Source organism: Myotis myotis, unplaced genomic scaffold (assembly GCF_014108235.1).
Source record: "Myotis myotis isolate mMyoMyo1 unplaced genomic scaffold, mMyoMyo1.p scaffold_m19_p_7, whole genome shotgun sequence".
Lineage (NCBI taxonomy): Eukaryota > Metazoa > Chordata > Mammalia > Chiroptera > Vespertilionidae > Myotis > Myotis myotis.
The window spans coordinates 43,046,147-43,068,755 of NW_023416379.1; the positions used below are offsets into that span (position 1 = coordinate 43,046,147).

The following is a 22,609-nucleotide window of genomic DNA, read 5'->3' on the forward strand; positions in this document are numbered from 1 at the left end:
TCACACCCCTGACAGGAACACGTGTTCTTATTTTGTTGATAAAAAGTATTACAAAAATTTCCATACAAAAACTATTTTCATAGAAATCTTGCATTTCCACAAATAAACCTGAACATTTTTTGGAAAAAAAACTGCTCAAGAATTTTGTTCATTTAACACTGTGACTGTATTGATAAATGCAGTCCACTTCAAAGTTCTCCGCACATACATTTCTACAGATGACCAGTCCCCTTTTTCCTTTCACCGAGGTCTGCCCAGGCTCCATCAAGTTCATTTATAGCAGAAACTAGGGTTTGGATGAAATATCTGAATGTTAAAATGGAAGCTTCATTTTCCACATAACTATCAATACCCAGCCCTCTTTTATAACGTAAGACAAAGATTGCAAAATATTATTCTTTTCAATTCAGAATCTCTGAACCAACTGTTGCTTTTTATTCTTGGTGTGAAGTTGGGTGGGGTGGGGATAGGTAGATAGATAGGGATCCGGTAGAGTTACATGTTAAATCACCTGCAGGTGACTTTAAGGAAAAAACATTATTGCCTTGGTAATTGACATTTCTATCTCAATCAGTGACACAGACTGTTAAAAAAGAAAGAAAAACACTGATGAAGATATGTTTTATATTCCACTTGCCATGAAATTCAGATTTGTTTTGTGTTACATTTTTTTCACACATCCTATAAACACATATTGTCTATTCAGATGATCATTGTACTGAGTTGTTGGGGTCTAATAACATCACCACCTCTATTATCTGAATGTTCAGAAGACCATACTGTTTCTTGTAATGCTACAGGTTGTTGTTGTGTTTTTTTTTTTTCTCTGATTCCAAGTACTTTTATTGACAGTTTTACTGGTTACCTTTGGGGCATTGACATTCCATCTCCTGGCAACAGTTGGGCTTCAAAAAGAACCTGTAATTTCCTACTGGACTGCATTTGGAACCAGTCACAAAATGCGCGTGTAACATTCACTCAGAAGAAGGGAGGAACCCATGATAAACAGTATAACCCCGTGTAACTTGGTTGGTCCATGATGCTTGTAAATCAAGTCTGATCATTGCAACTGCTTAAATCACAGAGTCTCTAGTTCATAGACACAGCGGCATGAGGTAACTCATTTTTATTTTGCACAGGTTGCATATTTCCACAGGAAACATTCTCGCTAAATTGTTTGGAAAAAAGACGACAGTTTGTGCTTGGGTGTTTGGCCTCCCAGCTTTATGCCATGGTTTCTTTACCTGGCAACCTTCTGTCGTTAAATGTGTGCATGTTGATGACTTCTTCTGTTTTCACAATAACGGGGGCCTGTGGCTTGTGTTTTAACCGTCGCTGGCACTTCAGGGACATCCTCAGCTCTTCTACCATGGCGCTACAGAAGGACCTCTACAGAACAACACAGAAAATGAAATATTACCAAACCGATAAACTGTCACTGTCCAGAGACAAACTAAAATAATTCTCAACAGACTTTCAACATAACCAGCCTTGAAGGTTTGAAATAGTTCAATATAAAGGTTAGAACAATTGTCACACTTTTAATAGACAACACATGATAATTAATAATATTTTATAAAAGTGGACTAGTTTAAAGAAAATCTCCACCTGATAGTGAAAGGAACTACCAACTGGAATGCATATAAAGCAGATGTAAAGCTTTATAGATGTAAAATTAATTAGGATCAAAATATATCTATATAGACATATCTATATAGATATATATATATATCCACCTTAAAATTTAAATATAAATACATATACACAAATTAATAACCAGGAATCCATTCTTGATATTTAAAAATAGAAGAAATGTACTACTTTTTAGATCACAACATGAGATAATGAAAATTTTCTTTAAACATAGATTTTTCATTGTGCATTTCAAAACAGAACAAAAATATAACACTGACAAAGACATAAAAATATGGAAAATAACTTCTGGTAGTCATTATACATTTTTGGGATTAGGCCTATAAAACTATTGATGATGATTACGAACAAATATATGAAATAACAAATTGTAGCACATTAAAAATCCATGAAAATATATTAACTTTTTTTGTCATCATCAGCTTGATAACTGAGAGTTGATAATTTATCCCATGCAGAAAAAAGTGACCCTATAATATTTTTAAATTCTCATCCCATTAGCAATAGATTTGCTATAAAAATAGTATATATGGGGCTCATTATTACAAGCTCCTCAAAATTCCTATTACAAACTCATATCTGTGCAACAAAATTTTATTAGTCTCCCTCCCGATCTAATTGAGATACACATGTTAGCTACATATAAGTAAGATTCATAAACCAGTTATATATTGTAGTTGAAATTCAGATGGGCTGAGACTGAGGTTCTTTCTGTGTGAAAACTAAAAATGTGGAAAACAATAAAAAATGTGAACAAGTATGAAAAATTAACATAATTCCAGAAAGTGATATGAAAACAAAACGAAACAAGCCTAATCAAATATGCATATGATGACTTGTTTGTTTGTTTGTTTTTTACTTGTTTTTTTTCTTTGCTCTTTATCAACTTAGGCTAATTCCAAAAGAATAGAGAGAATAAAAATATTTAATACTACATATGTTTCTTAGGTTTAACATATTTTGCACACATAATCTTTTGTGACAAACCTACGTTTTAATTAAAGTAGGCCTCTATCTAACAGAGAAAATTGATTCAGAGAGAGGAAAGTCACTTTCTGCAGCTTACAATGGAGACTCCAGCAAGGTATCCTGATAACCAATTTTGTAACTTTTGATTCTGGTACCTTCTTGTCCATTCCTGTCTATATCCTCACTTTTCTTTTATGGGTTCCTGACTAGCTTCCTTAGTAGTCTTCCCAGCTCTTTAGCCGATTCCTTCCCCAAAGGCTCAAAATTACTAGAATAATCTATTTTTCAAACATCAGTTATTAATAGCATCTTCTCGTCCAAGGAACAGGTAGAATCCAAAGATCCTATTTTTAGCATCATGAAGTCTATGATTCAGCTTTCCTTCTTTCTGCTCCTTCCCCCATTTCTTTTTTCTCTATACACAACCTCTCTGCTTGGACTTCCAAAGTTTTTCTCCTTTCCTCTTCTTTGCTCTGGTACCTTGCCATGTTCTTTCATCCTTCACATCCATCCGATTTTATCCTTTACTCAAATTTTCACTTATCAGGGAATCATTTTCCAATTGACCAGGGTCATTATTTTCACTCAATTTAGTTTTGTTCCTTTTTTAATTCATTATAATGTTTTCCCATCTGGCCTCTAAGTCTTCTCTGTATCCCTCTCAATGAATGGTAAAGAGAAGAGAGATCAACTTCTTATGGTACTGATTGTACACACATGTTCTTTAAACATTGACTGAATTAAGAATAGCTACATATGATCCTAATACTTTCTTATTTAACTGTTTTTAATTAAATTGCTTAAAAAATTTTTTTAGAAGCTTAGTGAAATGTAATGTACATAAGCTATTTAATCAGGTGAAATTTTGGTATTTGTTTAATAACATTAAATAGTAAAAGTATCAATTTATTAGTACTCACAATGGATGATGTTGCTAAACATGAATTCCCCACTAACTAATAGAGTTACTGCCATGCTCTTTTATCAAGTTAAATTATGCACTTCTGAAATCCATAAATTATATTTCTATTAAAAGATTTAGGGCATCTGACAGCCATTATATGGACATAGTGTTTCTTGTTGCTTTATACCTACTATTAGATGTACTTATTAAGAACATGATGACAATGATGATGAAGATGGTGATGATGACAACACTGTAGAAATGGAAAAATCTGACTCCAAAAGGGGAAGGAATACAAAGTCTTGAGGTAACTTAATCTTGGTTCTCTGTTGAAACATTTAACAGAAGAATTGATTAGATAATATAACAAGGTCAGAACTTTATGCCAATGACACTTAAAAATACTATAGGATGTGAATAACTTTGAATTGTTTAAAATAAGGCTTCATTTGAAAGTAATAAATGTCCTGAATGTTACATAATTGACAACACCCTCTTCTTGGCAAACTTGGCTTTTAGGCGGTTTGATTACATTAGTTTCAAAAATATAGAGAGTAGATATATTAATTAATTTTTGTCCATACAAAGAGAGTGATCTCAACAATTTATTTTCTTAGGAAAAAAACCTTATAAATGTAAACACTCATTCAACCATGGAATTTCACATATTTTTCTAGTAAGTTAAGAAATAAAATGTATTAGCACCCTATATGTAATGTCAGACCACAAATAAAGACATAAAGTTATTTAAAATAAATTTTATGTAATATAGAATTTATGATGTTAAATAATATAAAATGTAGGTAAAGAGCCTGGCCCCAAAGTTAGAACCTTTTATCTTTTATAATTTAAAAGATAAAAGAAAATTTCATCATTTATCATTTAAAATTACCTTAAGTAAATTATAGTTACAAATTTAGAAACTCTGAAAATTGTAAATTTGTAACTTGACCATGACTATTTTTAGGCTTTACCTATTTACAAAGTCATCAGAAAGTAAAAATTTTAATCAATCAATCAATAGACTTGATTATATGTTATTTTACCAGTTTTATGAATTTTTCTGTTAATCAACTGAATTTTGCCAGCACTTTTTAAAATGTATTAATGTAACTATATGTAAAAATAGTTTTATTTTAGGTTACTAATAAAGTCACGTGATACAATAGGTGTTCTTCTCACTGATAGACTATTTCTAATCCTTCACAAAAACTATAAAAACCTTTACATTTAAGCAAGAGTTTGGAATCAATATAGTGAATTAAATAATATCATAAAGTACTGTTTACTTGTGGAACTAGGGCAAACACATATTATCTTTTTTTTTTAAAGCTTTAGAATAAAAATTCCATATCTTGATTTATATAAAAATCTAAAGTTGAGATTGTAGAGATGATTGTGACATATATTTATTTCCTTGTGCTGTATGTTCAAAAAAATATTATTTCTGATTTTTAGAGTTCTAATGTCATTTAATAGAGACAAATTGTCTTTCCTACTTCATATAATAATTGGAACTTTTAAATGTATTTTTATTAAACTATGAAATAGGTTTTAAAAAACCCACGAGCACTTGGGTTATAGTAAACAAGAAGGAAGAAGGAGAAAAGGAGAAAAACAGAATCAGAGGAAGCAGGAGAAAGGGAAGAAGAAAGCATAAGGCGGGTGGAGAGGATGAGAAAGAAAACTATTTTGCTTTTCAAATCACTTCTTAGGGATGGAAACACATAAATTGTGTCATTAAATAAGTAACATTCTTAGGGTGAAAACAACAACAAAAATGTTTCTCCACATTAATATAACAGACTACAAAAAGAAAAAAGAAAGGCACAAGGATACTAACCATTATTAAAAACCTCTTTTAGTAAGTTTCAAAATTTACTAAACAGTGTCTGGATGGTAGGGTGGCACTAACCAAATAGAAGATTCCTGAAAATGAAAATTTACATCTTTGAGCTGTTAGCAGGTAATCGCAATTAAATTAGTAAAAGTCATTATAAAATTCATTGTAATTAATGAGGCAACCTGTATTTACACATCTCTCGTTCTTAAAACAACGAAGGTTTGGAAACCTTAAAAGTTTTGATTTGACTATATTTGCATTTCTTGTTTTGAAAGCTATCTAGTTTTATTTTGAGTATAATAAGACAACAAATAGTCTGCAGATAACTGTTCTAAATAATGTCATTATTGGTGTTATAGAATAATTTATTCTTAATAACTATATAATTTATAGATATGCTTATATGATAACAGATGTGACAGCACTTAGAGAAGCACATTATTGTTTAAATATTAGAAATGCAATTGTAAATATGCCCCACACTGAACACTAACCTAAACTACATTTTTAAGCTAAGATCTTTATATTTAGGAATGTCTTTTTGAAAAACAGCCACTGATGGAAAGCAACCAGTTTGATTTTTTAAACTTAAATTCATCACTTTCATGTTGAATATATGTAGTCACTAATCACCCAAATTAGAAATAACCATAAAATATTATAAACTACTATCAAGTCTATATTTATATTTTTAAGACAGAAACTCTATTATATGTACTACTATTCTGTATTTTGATAGTTTAAAATTAACCTCATGGTATTTTAATTTAGAAAAACATTACCCATTTTTGCATACAGTTCCTATTTAAAGCTCTATCAAGGCATCTTCAAGCTGCTTCTTTTAGACTGTGCAGCTCAGTGTTTGAATATAAACTAGCATATATCAACCAAACTGGTTTTGTCTTTGTTGTTTAAATTATATGTTAATGACCAGTCAGCTTGGCTCAGTGGTTGAGCGTTGACCTATGGACCAGGAGGTCACTGTTCAATTCCAGGTCAGGGCATGTGCCAGGGTTGCCAGGTGATCCCCAGTGGGGGACAGGCAGGAGGCAGCTGATCAATGATTATCTCTCATCTTTGAAGTTTCTATATCTCTCTCCCTCTCCCTTCTGCTCTGAAATCAATAAAATATATTAAAATACATATATATAAATTATATGTTACTGATTATAGATATCTAATCCATTTTAGACACTTTTCGAATTAATTTCTGATGCTGTAGGCCATTTGCCCAAGAAGTCCATATCACATGTAGTAAAGACAAATCAAAATTCTGCATAAATGATCTCACATTATAAATAACTAAACCATGAAAATGAGATGAAAAGTATATATAATGTAATATGCAATATTTTATATAATATTGGTGTATTAAATGAATAAAATAAATGTAATTTAATGTGACTCTTGCTTTCGACTTATACTTTTTAATTGGCAGTCTTTTAAGAATATCAAATAGCTAATGCTATACATCAGAATAACGAATGGACCTAGGGCTGTATAAATGCAATAGTGAAGCAATGAGAGATGAAAAATGACTAGTTAAAGCATTCATGTCAAAAAATTATATATATATATATATATATATATATATATATATATATATATATATCTCAACTTTGATCTCGATATTCAGTTTTATAGCAGCCATCTTTCTGTAAAAATTATATTATTTAAATAAGCTGTGCAGCAGTCAGACAAGACTTTACATGTAGGTTCCTTAATGATTGTGTTGCTTAATCACTGGAACTTTACAGGTAGAGAAACTAAAACTCAAGAAGTCAGGTTATCTATCTAAGGCTATGCACATAACTGATATCAAAGCTAAATGAGGAGCGCCGTTCCCTTGACTTCCGCTCTATGAATGCTTCATTATATTAGTCTGCCTCATTAACAGTGAACTGAATTTTAGCTGAGCCTTTTACCTGGAGTCTGTTCTTAATAACTTTAATGTTCTGAATGCTAAATAATAAGTCAGAGAAAAAATCATGGGGCAAAAAGAAATATGTGGTTCTCCCCCACCCCCACCCAATTAATAAAATGCTAAAGCATCTATGCTTTTGCCTGGATTATTTTACAATGATAAACATAACTAAAGATTAAAATATTCTCAGAAACCTTGACTCTTACAAAAACAGTTACCAAATATCTTTATATGCTTTTTGCAAATATAATGAGACAGAGAAAAATGAAGCATCATTATACATTTGTACATGTCCCCTACTTAAGCTAGAAAAATCAATAAATAAGTTCAGACAAGTTTCAACACCACTTTAGTCAATACAGCTATGAGATGCATTTTAAGAAAAAGCAATGTTAATCATCACATTTTTGCTGGTAGTCATAATGATAAAGTTTTTCAATAATATATATATATAAAACATCCAACTTAACTAATGCTTTATTGTAGGAGAGCTCTCTTTTCTGAAGGCCCAGCAAGCTAAATGTATCAGTTTTGTAAATAATAATAAATATAACAATATCTGTCAGACACTTGCAAAAAAACTCCACCCATATAAATTACTTATCTTAATTATTAAAACATTTTATTTATGGTATATTTATAGTCTATTTATTTATTTATTTATTTATTTTAAAAGACATATAGAGAAGTTAAGTAATTTTATCCAAGGTTACATAAAGTTGAGAAATGATTACAAGTCTTTTTCATTTTAAAATTCATCCTTAAGAATAAGAAAATGAAATAACTATGCTTATGACTAAAGCCCACAATCTGTTTACCTAAATCAAAATCAAACTCCACACATTTTATCAATGCAACTTCAGAAAGGAAAACTATTAAGAGAAATAGTTAAGTATTCATTCTTGATTTTGTGAGTATGATATAGCATAAATAGTGTTAGATGAGGCATCTTTGACCTTGGGAAATATTCTTCACCCCTGAGATACTTATCCTTATCTGAACAATATGGATATTTACACAGTTGTCATGATCACTTCATACCCAAGAAAATATTAAAAGCTCTAAAGTGGTTTATAAAAATAAGGAAGTAAAATTATTACCTGTCAAGCTTCAATTTTAATTTTAACACATCATTTATAGTCATTTGAAAAAATGTCTTAAAGATCCTTTTGCCCGCATAAAGTAGTTTATAGAGTAAAACAAAGATTGGCATCTCATTTTAAAGTGTGATTTTATATTTACATGTAAAAACATTTTTAAAAGCCATCCACTTATCCCTCATATGGGTCATTAATGGAAACTGAGAGATGATCTGCTTGCAGAGAAAGGCAATAACATAAAAGAATACAAAATGGACTATTTATCCAAAGTTTATTTACATCTTTTAACATCTGAATAGCAACATGCTCTATAGATAAATTTTACATTATTGAAAATTTATTTGGCACTTTATAATTCTTTACAATGATTTATAGCAGTGTTTGCATTCCTATATCTTACTCAATAAATGACTTTTTTTTAAAAAACATTGTTCCTGTTAGAACTAATATTTCAACTTTCTGAAAGCAATTTGTGTATAAGCATCAGTGAATGATCTGTTTTCATTCTTCTGGTTCCATGAAATACAAATTCAGCCAACTTTGAAAAATGTTTCCCTTGTGAATAAACTTTCACCCAGGATCCAGGTTTAAACTAAACCATTCTAATTTATCCTTAAAATTCCAAAATTGCGTTGTTTCATTCACTTGTTCTTCTATGCCTTTTACATTTGCTATTCAATTATAGACTGAAGAACATTCTATGGGCCCTCAAAAATGTTTTGAACTTTCAGAGACTGGAAAAATACCATTATTTAGAGATACCTTGGATTTGTTTTACCAGTGTTCTATAATAAAAATAACTATATTGACTAAAATGGACTATATACTGATAAACATAAATTTTAGTAGTTCTTAAAATCCACATAAATCATTTTAGAAGAAACTTAGAATAAATATATGTGTCCAATACAGGACACATAAGTTACAAATTCAATATCTGAGCAATAATTCTTATTTTTATTTCTCAGACATACTCACTACACTTTGTTTAAATGTAAGTAATAAAAAAAATGAATATTTTTGTTAAGTTTTAGTTCATGTCAAGAAACTCAGAGATTTGTGTTTAATGTGTTCAATGGAAACAATTTGCATAAGCAAATCTATTTTCAGTTACATGGGAAAATATTTCTGTATACAAATCAGACAAAAACAAAAAGTTAAAATGTATGTTATATTACTCTTATTGCTGGAAATCAAAAGAAGGCAGAATTATTTATACCTTTTTTAAAAGGACACATTCAAATATTTAAGAAAGTAATTTTAAGCAAATTAATAAATCATGGTTATGTCATAAAATATTTTTATAAAAATTCAAATTATTACAATTACTTCTAATTCATGCTTACAAAACCAATATATTATCATAAATAATACCAGAGAAAACATAGGTTTGCATATTCGGCCGCTTTCTTCAGTTAGAAGGGAGAAGCAGGACCTGCAAACAAATGCAACTTGAAATGGACTGATAACTGCTTCAGATGTACATCAGATTCTTGGATGGCTTACTGAATGAACCTTAACTAGTAATGTTTTTAAAATCAGCAAAAAAGTAAGGAGAAAAGACAATCAATAAAAAATGCACATGTCAGATACTTCAGAGAAGGAAGACTTTTTGAGTATCTTTCCAAATGGTCAATTGACACTTTAGAAAAATTAGAAAAATAAATATGTATTTATTTAAAAAGTCTGAATAAGTAAAAATCAAGGTATCACTATGGCATTAATATCTGCATCAAAATAAAAACCCTTAATTACTATAAAAATTGGAAGACACCATCTTGTGGTTATCTGAAAGGAATGCAATTTAGAGTTTTTGAAATTTTTAAGGACTATTTCTTTCAGCATACAGTTTCTGTAATCAGTTTTAACCTGTCCTCATTTTAAAACGATGTATTCATATACTATTCATAATTATCAAACAACTTGGAATATAAAAAGTTATGGTCATCAACTTCCATAATGTTCATATTCAACTAAACTCTGTGTATATTATATCTGCCAACTTACTTAGATCAAAAAATTGTATTTGTTCTTTTAAAAAGTACTAGAATATTATAGACTGAAGAAAAAAGAAAGAAAAAGCAGAATGAGACGAGAAAATAGATAGCAAAACACTTTGGAACTAAATGGTGAATCCTTTCTTACTTTAAATATGCAAAGCATAATTCATTACATGCTTGGCTCTCAATAAATATTTATTAGAGCAAAGGAATAATTCCACACATGTTTACAATCTTTTTTTAATTTAAAAAGTTAGGTTTTAGGCACAGTTGTAAGTGTAAATAAACTGTGAATTTCTATATACCATCAATCATAACTTATAATAAAATCTGGGGATATTTTCTGACTAACTCTGATAAATTAAGTAAGATCTTAAACGCTATAGCCCAAATGAATAATTTTTTTCAAGAAAAATGAAGAAAATTGAGTCCAAGAACCTAATTTATCACAATAAAAATATGGGTCACTCTAATAAACCCATAATTATTTATTTGCTAAGCTTAATTCTTTTGAATTATATAAAAACAGTTCATTTTTATTCTTTATTGTAGTTTTTTTTAAATATGTCACTGGATTCAGCTTGATTATTAATTCAAGTCAATAGAAAGAAAAATTAGTTAGTTGATAGATAGATAGATAGATAGATAGATAGATAGATAGATAGATAGACAGACAGATAAGTAGACAGAGAGAAAGAAAGATAGATATAAATAGATCTTATGCTGACTGGCACTACTTGATACCTTGGAGTACAAACCAAAAAATTAGGTCATTATCCTACAGGAACTAAGAGTCCATTTGGGAGAGAGGCACTCACACACAGAAACCAACAAATATGACATGCAATAAAATAACATGCTAAGGGAAAATGGAGATATGCATAGGCCTCACAGAGATAAGGTATCTAGGCTTATTGATGGATATAGTTTGAAATGTCAGAAATACCTTCCCAACTTTTTCCAAAGGGGAGAATATTTTTTGGAATGATGATAGTACCTGAAATCAGCTAGGTATAAAAATACATTGGGTTTGCTCAAGTCAAATGGAAGAGGTTTTGTAAAACTAGATGACTTTGGAAAATGGAAAGTATGTTAGTGCAGCTAGAGAAGAAAATGCCAACTGGGGGGAAGCAAAAGGTAAAACTACAGTGTTAGACAGAGACAGATCCTGAAGTGTCTGCTAAGCTAGGGCGTTTGACTTTCAATACAGAAGCCATGAGGAGACAATGTGTGAAAGCATTGGCGAATATGATACATAATGCTTAGTATTATCAAAACAGTTGTTTCTTTTGTTTTATTTCTTTTCAATGTAATGTTTTATCCGGTTCAGGAAGAAAAAGTACATTCCTTTTACTAATTTTTAATAAGGCCATACAAGTGCATAGAAATTCATGAAAGCTGGTTAATATGTTAAAATTCAAGCAAATTCATTATTTCTAACTAGAGGCCCAGTGCACAAATTTGTGCACCAATGTGATCCCTTGGCCTGGCCTGTGGGATTGGACCAAAACCGGCTCTCGCACATCCCCTGAGGGGTCCTGGATTGCAAAAAGGCACAGGCCAGGCTGAGGGACACACCGCCGGTGCACCATTGGGGCTGGAGTGGGACGTGGGAAATTGGCCAGCTGGTGAGGGGTTACGGGAGGGCTCCAGGGTGTGCTCGGCCAGTCTCGCTCAGTCCCAATCGGCCAGACCTCAGCAGCAAGCTAACTTACTGGTCGGAGCGTCTGCCTCCTGTTGGTCAGTGCATGTCATAGTGAGCAGTTGAGAGTCCTTAGCATATCATTAGCATATTATGCTTTGATTGGTTGAATGGCTGACTGGACACTGAGCATACGAGGCTTTTATTATATAGGATAATAATGAAAAAAGGTATTTTACAGAATTAAATCTCTACATCCTATGTTTTCTGTTTTTAAGCAGACTGTGCATAAAATAATTGTGCATAATGACATGATTTAGGTAAATCATAAGTATAGGACACAAGACAAGGACAATAGAACACCACATATTATCAAGAGATTAATTCTTTTGTTTTATTTTAATACTGAGCTATTAGAGAAAGAAAATCATGATGTATGGATAATTAAAGTTCCAACTAGAAAATCCAAATTTCTTCTATTATTTTGGACTTACTTTAAGCATTAACTAATCAAATATCACACCTATTGACAAATTATAATATAAATCAAAATTGATGAGTTAACCTATTTGTCTTTGGTTAGTTTTTGAATTTGATCTGACACCATAAAAAAGATCGTAAAATACAATGTGTAGTTAGATCTTATTTTCAGTCACACCAGAGCAACAAATATTTGATTTAGCCAAGTCAGCACATAGCCATCCTAAATGCTGTGAAAAAATAATTTGTGCTATTTTTAATTTTTAAAAAAATTTAAACTGGTTACCCATCAAAATACTCATTTATAAAAAAATTGTTTCTAAGAATTAAGTACTATAGTCAAGTGAAAATGTAGAAATGCTGTATCAAATTGTTTTTTATTTTAGAAAGGATAAGTAACTGCAACATAAATTATTAAAGGCAAAGCAAAGTAAAAAAATGTTTTTCTTTTTCAAAAATAGTTTTAAGGATGTAAGTGCTTCAAAGAATGTTAGGAGAATATATGTGTCTTTATTCATGTATGATGTTTTTAAACATCATGTTTCTACTCTTCATATTTATTTAAAAAGTTCAAATGCTTTGCAAATATTAAATAAAATATAGTCTCACTCTGATGCAGGGTTAACTAGTTAAGCACCCAAAATGTATTTTTTTTATTAAAAAGAAGAGATATTTAGATACAAAAAGTCTAAAATAAAGTGCAGAAAATTTTAAAATGTTAAAGCATTGTTACATGTCCAGAACTATACATTTACATACAAAAATTGTCTTGTACCATCTAAAAGAGAGATTTTTAAAAAAAATAAACATTCTTCCTTGTATTTATAGAACTAAGGAAATTATAGCACTGGAAGTACATAATCTGAATGATGTTTGCAAACTATTCAAGATTAGAATATAAAGATATTTTTACATTAAAAAAACCAAATGTTTTAAAATCCCAAGAAAAAGTGCAATAATCTCAATATTTTTGAGGTTTATATATATTCTTAAAAAGACACTGCAAGGAAATAAAGGGCTCATTAAGAATAACATTAAATGCCAAAAAAGTCCCACAATATTTTTACACATTCATTAATTTTAAAAAGTTAATTGTAATTTCCACATGCAGATTAAGAGTTTTTTCAATTAAAAATTTGCAGGACTAAAAATATTCAAATAAATATTTCATTTACTCTCTGTCTTGAAACTGTATAATCAGCAATGCACCTTACAACACGTTTTATTTGAAGAGAAGTATTTTTCCTTCATTATTATAGTTTCTGATTTTTGCCTCTATCCTTAATTATATTCATCCACTAATCTAACTGCAATGAACTCCAAGCAGCTCTTTTTTTCAGGCTTCAACAGAGGAGAGAACTAGTCACTTGCCCCGAAGCTGGCTCAATTAAACAAACTACATTTAAATTAAAAACCACGAAGGTGATCATGCATTCTCTCTGGGAACCTCTGTAATAAATGAATGGCAGAAGACAATTAAGAGTCAAACTTCTAAGCACTACCCTTGGTTGGAAAGATCAAAAATAGTTTCTTTTATTATAACGACCATCGTTTTAAATTGTAAAAAGGTGACATTTACCTTTTCCAATTGAGCGTTTTTTTTGGATTTGTATAAAAACTCTCCCACGGCCACAAAAACCGAGAGCACCAAGCCAGCGGCCAGAACAATGAAGATGCCACCAATGTTCTGCACCCCCAGGGCACTGGCCTCTTTGCTCTCCTCCTCCGGACAGCCATTGCCTCTCCACCACTTCTCCTTCATCATGTGCAGCTTGCCTTCCTCTTGCAGCTGGAGAATTGCAATGGTGATCTTGTCTCTATAGGGAGAACCTAAAAAAGAGAGGGCTTGTTAACTATTTCTAGGAGCCCAGCATTTCATAAGTAAAGGCTAACATGAGGAGAGGAGGACAGAGCTTTTTCCAAATGCTTATTTCCAGGAGAGAAAAACAACTGAAAAACAACAGAGACTGGAAGTTTAATAAGATAAATATGGCCTGTGGCCTTTCTGATTTTAAAGGGTAAAATGAATTTTGTTTTATGTAAGAAAATATCTCCTTATAAAAGGCAGACTCAATTCAGAGCACTGGAAAATAAATAAAACAGTAAGTAGTCATTTACAAGAGGAAATGGAAAGTACAAAGATATTTGGTTAATGTTTAAAAATAATTTCACGCTGAAAACAGAGTATTGATAAAATGGTAACCTCTATTTTTAGAGAAGTTATGGAAAAAATAGTATTTCTCTTTAGTGAGTGAAATAATTTAAGGCAATTATGAATAAGGTATACTCAGGGGTAACTAATACTTTGCAGATAATTTATTTTCTTATTTGACATAAATAACAAAAATAACACATTTCTACAGATTTGGATCATTCAAATATCATGGAAATCAATGCATTGTCAGAATTTTAAGGTTATTTGTTCACTTATCGTTTTATGCTTTGGGAGGAAATGTTCATTTCAGTGGAGGCAATATAAATGAAATTTAGCATTTATGCTGATGGGGATAGATATTTACCTGTATTAGCTATTATGTGATAAGTAATAACTTTTCTAATTGGTTGCCCAGAATCATAGAATAATATATATATATTTTTTTAATTTTTTTTTTTTTTTACAGAGAGGAGGGAGAGGGATAGTTAGAAACATCGATGACAAAGAAACATTGATCAGCTGCCTTCTGAACGCCCCCTACTGGGGATCGAGCCTGCAACCAAGATACATACCTTTGACCGGAATTGAACCTGGGACCCTTCAGTTCCCAGGCCCACGATCTATCCACTGAGCAAAACCAGCTAGGGCTACATACATCTTTTAATATCTTTCCCAAGGGATTGGTCTTACTGCTTTCTCCGTCCCCCCGCCCCCCCACCCCAGCAATAGCCTGTTTCTAAAGTTTAATCTGCTTTCCTAAAACAGTACAGACATACTCCACTTTTCTCTACAAATTCATTCATGAGTGTTTTTCTGCCTACAGAAAAATACTAATATCAGTTTGCAGTCAATGTTGCTGTGATTTTGATTTGATTTAAATATACCTACAACTATACATAAAGCTTTATTTCTGCTAAGAACAATCATAAACCAGGTCAGGAAACTTTTCTGCCTTATAAGGAATACCACTATATACATTGTTTTTATTTTTACTTGATTAATGTAATAGACTAATTCAGCATTATTCATTTAGCAAGAATATGCAAAGTTAAAAGTAGAAAGACAAGGAGAATCATAGGAAGTAGGTAGCCTGTTAAAAAAAATTGAAGTGAAAATCTACCAAATCCAGCCTGACAGGTATAAAGAAATAGCTATTAATAAAAACATAATTCATAACCTACTCAGAAGAAATGTTTAAGTACATGGTTTCTATATAACATTTTTCACAGCTTTCCTAAAAAAGGTGCATTATTCTTTCCTATGATTAGAACTCAAATATTTCAGTTATAGCAGGGGAAGTCCTGCTTCTCTCTCTGTGCACTTATCTCTGCTCTCTTTCAAACACTACTCTGATGGGAATGCTCAGTTTAAATTCTACCCCTCAGTCACTTCAAATATCAATGGATTACTACCCCAGCCTGTAGTATTTCCTATGGTGATCACTCACTGGGCACTCAGCTTAGGTCACCTAGTATTATTACTATCTACCTTTCAAAATGTGACTATTTTCCTAAGGAGATTACAACTCTTTGGAATAGAGGATCTATCTATCTATCTATCTATCTATCTATCTATCTATCTATCTATCTGACATCTGTATAATCTATCTTAATTCTCAATCTTTTCTCACATCATAGGCTCTCAACAAATGTTTCCTATGATAAGGAGTACAATATAATTGAGGAACTACTAACATGAGAGTGACAACCTGGAGCTATAGGTCTCTCTCACATGTATTTAAAAACCATGTATCTCAGCCATCTTGTTTAGATACCTAGTTTTCATTAATTCACTAATTCTAGTCTAGTACCAGCTTTAAGATCACATTACACTAAATTATCATACTTATTAACCATGTATATTTCTTGCAAAGTAAATATCTGACTGAGGGGGAAAATCCATTCTAAGCAGAATTGTAGTTTATCAAATATATCTTTCAATTTGCAATATAGCATCTCAAACAAATTTTGTGCTGATGGTATTGGCAAAAAGGGCCACACATGGTGAGTATAAAATGTGGCTTCTTTTCTGGAAGTACAATTATAAAGCAACGTTTTGGTAGATAATGATTTGAAAAGTAAACTTTCAAATATGAAAAATTATTGATCCAGCTAAGTAATGTTTTAAGCCAGCATATTTCTAATCCTGAGAGATACTGAAAGAATATTGTTTTATTATCAACTCACCATATACACTGAACTGCATTGGGATGTTTATTCTAATGTCTTCAAATACAATATTCCTCACTGAATTCTCAAAATAAGGCACAGATAAATAAAAGCAACCAATTTTTTAAGAAATGGTGGGTAAATTTTGCTCTTTCTAGCTGAGCTTCTTATTTCCAGTACTTATTGTTTGTATAAACATTTCCCATTCCTGGTAAACCTTGCCACACCTATTTCCCAGTGTAAATGTAAAAATGGGGAAATGGCATTTCATTTTAATCAAAGCTACAATGTTAATATACCTCATTTTGAGGTTTTTATCAGGATGGAATAATATAAGGCATACAATCAATAACAGTAAAGTATTGTCATGTTTTGTGATTCTGTCGTTTAGTTTAAGTGACTATTTTTATTTTTTTATTCATCTTTATTGTTGAAAGTATTACAGGTGTCACCTTTTTTCCCAATTGACCCCTCCACCTGGCACCTGCCCCCCACCCCCAGGCCTTAAAAAGAAACAAGAATTCAATAATGAATTATTAATTCTTTGGTATATTATTTGTTGTTCTTTGGTACATTATTTGATGTTCTTTGGAAGGCATTTCTATATAGATCAGGGGTTCTCAACCTGGGGGTCGCGACCCCTTTGGCAGTTGAACGACCCTTTCACAGGGGTGACCTAAGACCATCTTGCATATCAGATATTTACAATACATAACAGTAGCAACATTACAGTTATGAAGTAGCAATGAAAATAATTTTATGGTTGGGTCACAACTTGAGGAGCTGTATTTAAAGGGCCAGAAGGTTGAGAACCACTGATATAGATACTAGTTGGAGCCAAACATGGACTGAAATCTCATGTAGTTGAAATATCTCAAGGACATATTGAGATCAAAGACAAAAGCATCTTTCATCATCCTTGTGACACGAACAGCCATGCGCTTAGCTCTAATGAAGTGAACAGCCATTAGTTAGATAGATAGAGCTTATGTGTTTCACCCAAGTCACAACTCAGCCTCAGTCCAGAAGCTGGCTAGCACAGAACTGAGGCAGCACTAACTGGCAACTGAGAGAAGCTGGGGTTTCACATGGTAAGGCTGCCTCCAGGGGAGGTATGCATTTTTGCAAGTTTGACTAGAAAACTACCAAGGAAATTCTAAATATGCCCATCATAACATGTATCATACACCTAGCAGTCAATTCACAAATGCTAAGGCGGCAGACAGATCACCATGACTGCATGAAGAAGGAGGTTAGGCAAAAATATCTGGAATACTTCAACAATCAATGTAGAAAGGTAACTTTCAGTTCCAGTTTTATTAAAACTCTGTGAGAGTTTTAATTGTTAGGTATTTTAATGTTTTTGTGAGATTGCATAAAATATATTGTCTAAAATTCTCTCATTAAATGTTGATGGGTAAATCATTTTTTAAAATCATCATACAGGATAAGCAAACACCCCTCACAGCTAAATCTAGCCCTTCAATTTTTCACTATGCAGTCTCTTAATTTTGGTTCTTTTATAGTCTCAATCGCAATGAGACTTTCTTTGGTCATTTAAACATATGATTTATACTGACAGTAAGGAACTATTATGGTTTTAAAATGGCCTTTTTACAAGTTGGCAAAAGATCCCATTTACCAGATAAAAAAAGGTTCTAGCTTACAAAAAAAGGGAGGGAGGGGAGAAGGGAAGGAGGGACAAAGGGGAGGAGAGAGAGAGAGAGAGAGAGAGAGAGAGAGAGAGAGAGAGAGAGAGAGAGAGACATATGATTACTACATAGCAAAGCCCCTTGACATGTCAGATGCATATAACCTGGGCTCAACGTGAGAACTCAAAGTGGGCATAGAGGCAGTTAGTTTAAGTGATAAACAGTAACAGTATATATGCAAGCATAAAAACTACAAATACACCAATTTGCAATTCCCTCAGTAATTACTATCTCCGAATGTCCTTAGTGTTATATTTTGATAAAATATTTTACATAAAATTTTAATTTTTTAGAATCCCTCAAAAGATAGATTAAAAGCTCCTTAGAAAAATAAACTGTGATTATTATACACAATTAATACAAATCTCACCAAGTATTTCAGAGCCTTCTTTTCCCCCTCCCTTCCATGTCTCCTCTCCTATCCCCCTCCCCTCACCCTCCCTTCCCTTCATTTCTACCATTCTAAGTTCTTACTTGTGGACTAGAAGGCCCATGTTATTATGCATTCTTTTTTTAAAAAAATATATACTTTTATTGATTTTAGAGAGGAAGGGAGAGGAGAGACTGAAACATCAATGATGAGAGAGAACCACTGATCAGCTGCCTCCTGCACACCCCGCCCCCCTCATCGGGGATTCTGCCTGAAACCTGGGCATTTGCCCTTGATCAAAATCGAACCCGAGACCCTTCAGTCCGCATGCCAATGCTCTATCTATCCACTGAGCAAAACCAGCTAGGGCTATTATGCATTCTAGGTTCTAGGACTAAGTCTACTAAACACAATACATTGATATGCTTATTTGATTATCTTTTTCATATGTTTTCAAACTAACAATTTTATGTATATACCAACATTTTTGTCCTATTTCCATATATCTAGATAATACAGAAATTACAAAGTAAATGAGGTCAGCATTACATTTAATTCTTAGGAAGGCTTATTGATTGATTAAAAGCTTTTCTTTAAAGGTTGCACAGCAAGTGGTCTAGTACTTATCACGCTTTAGTGAATTATGCTAAAATCACATATACTGGCAATCTCCCATCCATCCTGTCAAAAGTTTCTTTAAAATCAGGCTTCTGCATGCTTTAATCAGTTTCAAAGATAAGAAACAAAATCATTCTTGCTTTCTATAAATATATTTTTTCTAAAACCCATTATACCAGTATTTCTAAAACTGGGTTTCCCCCACACTCTTCTCTTTGTGGGAAATGTATATCGGTATCTCATTTTTAAAGGATTCCCTGATCAGATAAGCTTGAAGACTACTCCATATCAAATACATTTCTTGAAAATTCACATTATACACTACCAAAATAAAGACTTCCAAATCTCCATAAAGGAATAAAAGAAAAAAAACTTGTTTAAAATGCTTAAATTTATTTTTAGGGGAATAATTGTTTCCTTTGTGTATATTAAAGTTTCCATCAATTACTTGATTTTAACCTTGATTTGAAAAGCACTGCCTTCGATAACGATAATTACTACAGTTACTACATCAGTTCTCTCGGGGGGGAAAAAAACAGTTCCTTTTTAGATATTTCTGCTGGTCCCTGCCTAGACATCTTCCTCTGTGACTTTGAATTTAAACATTATTAAAGAACATTAAGTTAAAATTTTATATGTTCTTCATCCTCTATAGCTCCATATGCTTCATGAAACATTAGCTCATAAGAATTCACATCACACTGATTGCCTTAAAACAGGTCATCACACCTGGCTTTGAAGTCTCTTTTAAAGATACTTTGGGAAGGCAAGAGTTATAAAAATTACTTAAATATATTTGTATGCCAAAATTGCTGAAACCAATTTTAAAAATTTTAAAACATGCACAACACTTTGTTCCTTCTAATAGCACCCACATCCTTTAAACATATTGTTAAAATTTTATGTAAGTATTGCTGTTTTCAATAATCCTCTCTGTCCACCTTCTAAAGAACTTTAGTTTTCTTTGCTTTATATTTCATAGTTATTCAAATCATTGTAATGATAGCACATTCTGTGTATAACACAGAATTAGTTACTCTCTTTGGGCCTGGGAAAATATTTCTATGAAAGAGACTACTCATAATTTTAGGTTTCTTCTAGTTCCTCATACTTCAAGATATTATGAAATTTCTGAAATATGGTAATTTAAATGTCTTGTGGGTATGAGACTATACCATATTCACTAAGGATATAATATCCAAAAGCTGGCCTCAAAAACTTTAATAATTTCTTAATTATTTGTCTTCTCTCAAAAAATTGAGTCTGATAAATGTTTCTAAAACATTTACTTAAAACTTGAAGCCCTTAAGACTAGCATGTCAGTTATAGGTAATCAATCATCCATTATTCACATAATTTCATCCAGTATCTAACATGTTGCCTATCACGCATTAAGCATTCAACAAATGCTTCTTGAATGAGATATTGAATCAAGTATAATATATTAATTATGATATAGCCAAAATATGTCAAGGTAGAACTTCTGATATTTGACATTTTCTCATGCTATTAAATTGAATAAAATAAGAAGAGTCCATAAGCAGATTTAGTTAACATGTCTAGTATTGACCATCTACTAGTATAATAAATTAGATGGTCAAGTACATTTACAAATTATTTGTATTTATATTGACAGTCAGTGATTTCCTTTGGTCAGTGCCTTCATATGTAAAAGACCTGCTAGCACAAAAGACCCGAGTATGTCTGCTGGAACCATCATCTTCAATTCTTACATTATTATATTATTATGTAATATTACATCATTCTATTCCATTACTACTGTGTTCTGGCAATGTTACATTTTATAAAATGGCTCCTGGTTTTTTTATGTTGAGATGAGTTCTGGGTTACCTAAATGCATAGCAAATTTGGGTGCTTTTAGAGCTTTATCTTTTTTTACCATCCTTTTCATGATACAATCTTCTAATAAGTTGGAGCCAGACTAAATTTTCTTGGAGCCTTTTCCACTGCAGAAGATGGGTTTTATTATCTCTCAGGGCACTTTCTCTCCCATATTTGTTTTTGGGAAATGCTAAGAAAAATTTCATATTTACATTTCAAATTCAATTTTATTTCTGTATATATCCAGTTTTATGTTTTATTCAGTCAATAATGCTGTTATACAATAACATAGCATCATTGCTCTATTCCTCCAGATAACTTAATAAGTAACTAAAAAATAATTTCTGTAATTACTTGATTAATGCTTATTTACCCTAACAGAATGCAAATTCCATAATGGCAGGGGCTATATCTTCTTTCTTACACCTGTCACAGAGAATGAAAATATTTGTTGAATGAATACATGGATAAAATAAAATATTTTTAAGTTCTAAATAATTGGTCATGCATATTTGCAATTTTATCTTCAGTCATTTCTTATGAATCCAAACCACATCTAGATCTTTATTTCATCTTTATCTAATAATTATAATATATTTATTTCAAATGAAGCATTTAATATGTGTAGCAACTAATCACTTTCTGAGGCCCATTTCTGACTCCCTGTTAGATAATAGCTAAGCAAGTGTGGAGTTGTTGTCATCACTCCTTGTAGTTTCTTTTGAAGGCACTCATTGAAAACCCTCATTCTGACAGCCTAAACAGTTCATGAGTGACAATCCTAAGAGGAAAACAAGAGTAGTCTTATTTTGAAAACAACTTATCAACTCATAACATTTTAATCACAGAATGGTAAATGACAGATAAAAGTGATCCAATCTCAGTGATACCTACTAATCTTTCCACATTGGAAATCTATGAACATCATTTCCTTGCTTAAAATTTTTCAGAATAAAAAACTAATTCCTAAATATGTCAAGCAATTCATTTCTTCAACCTCTCAGAGGGTTGTTCTCTGATTTTATGCTTTTCCTCTTATTTACCTACCTGACAGCAATACAAATTAGTTGTATTTTCCATTGCCTACCAGTGGTTGGCAAACTCATTAGTCAACAGAGCCAAATATCAACAGTACAACGATTGAAATTTCTTTTGAGAGCCAAATTTTTTAAACGTAAACTATATAGGTAGGTACATTGTTATTAACTTAATTAGGGTACTCCTAAGGC

At 31.7% G+C, this 22,609-nt stretch overlaps 1 protein-coding gene across 4 annotated transcripts in view; it reads right to left on the minus strand.

Moving 5' to 3' along the window:
- Positions 1–812: 812 nt before the first annotated feature.
- Positions 813–22,609, minus strand: part of GRIK2 (glutamate ionotropic receptor kainate type subunit 2) — a 567,104-nt gene continuing 545,307 nt past the window's right edge. For 2 of the 4 annotated variants that reach the window (XM_036318053.1, XM_036318054.1), the window contains 2 exons: positions 14,095–14,345; positions 813–1,389 (listed from right to left, as the gene is read on the minus strand). In XM_036318053.1, the coding sequence (XP_036173946.1) occupies positions 1,225–1,389; positions 14,095–14,345 (416 nt within the window). In that variant the 3' untranslated portion in view covers positions 813–1,224. Of the gene's footprint in view, positions 1,390–3,717; positions 3,853–5,369; positions 5,456–14,094; positions 14,346–22,609 lie in introns of all 4 variants that reach the window. The other 2 variants (XM_036318055.1, XM_036318056.1) reach the window with 2 other exon arrangements.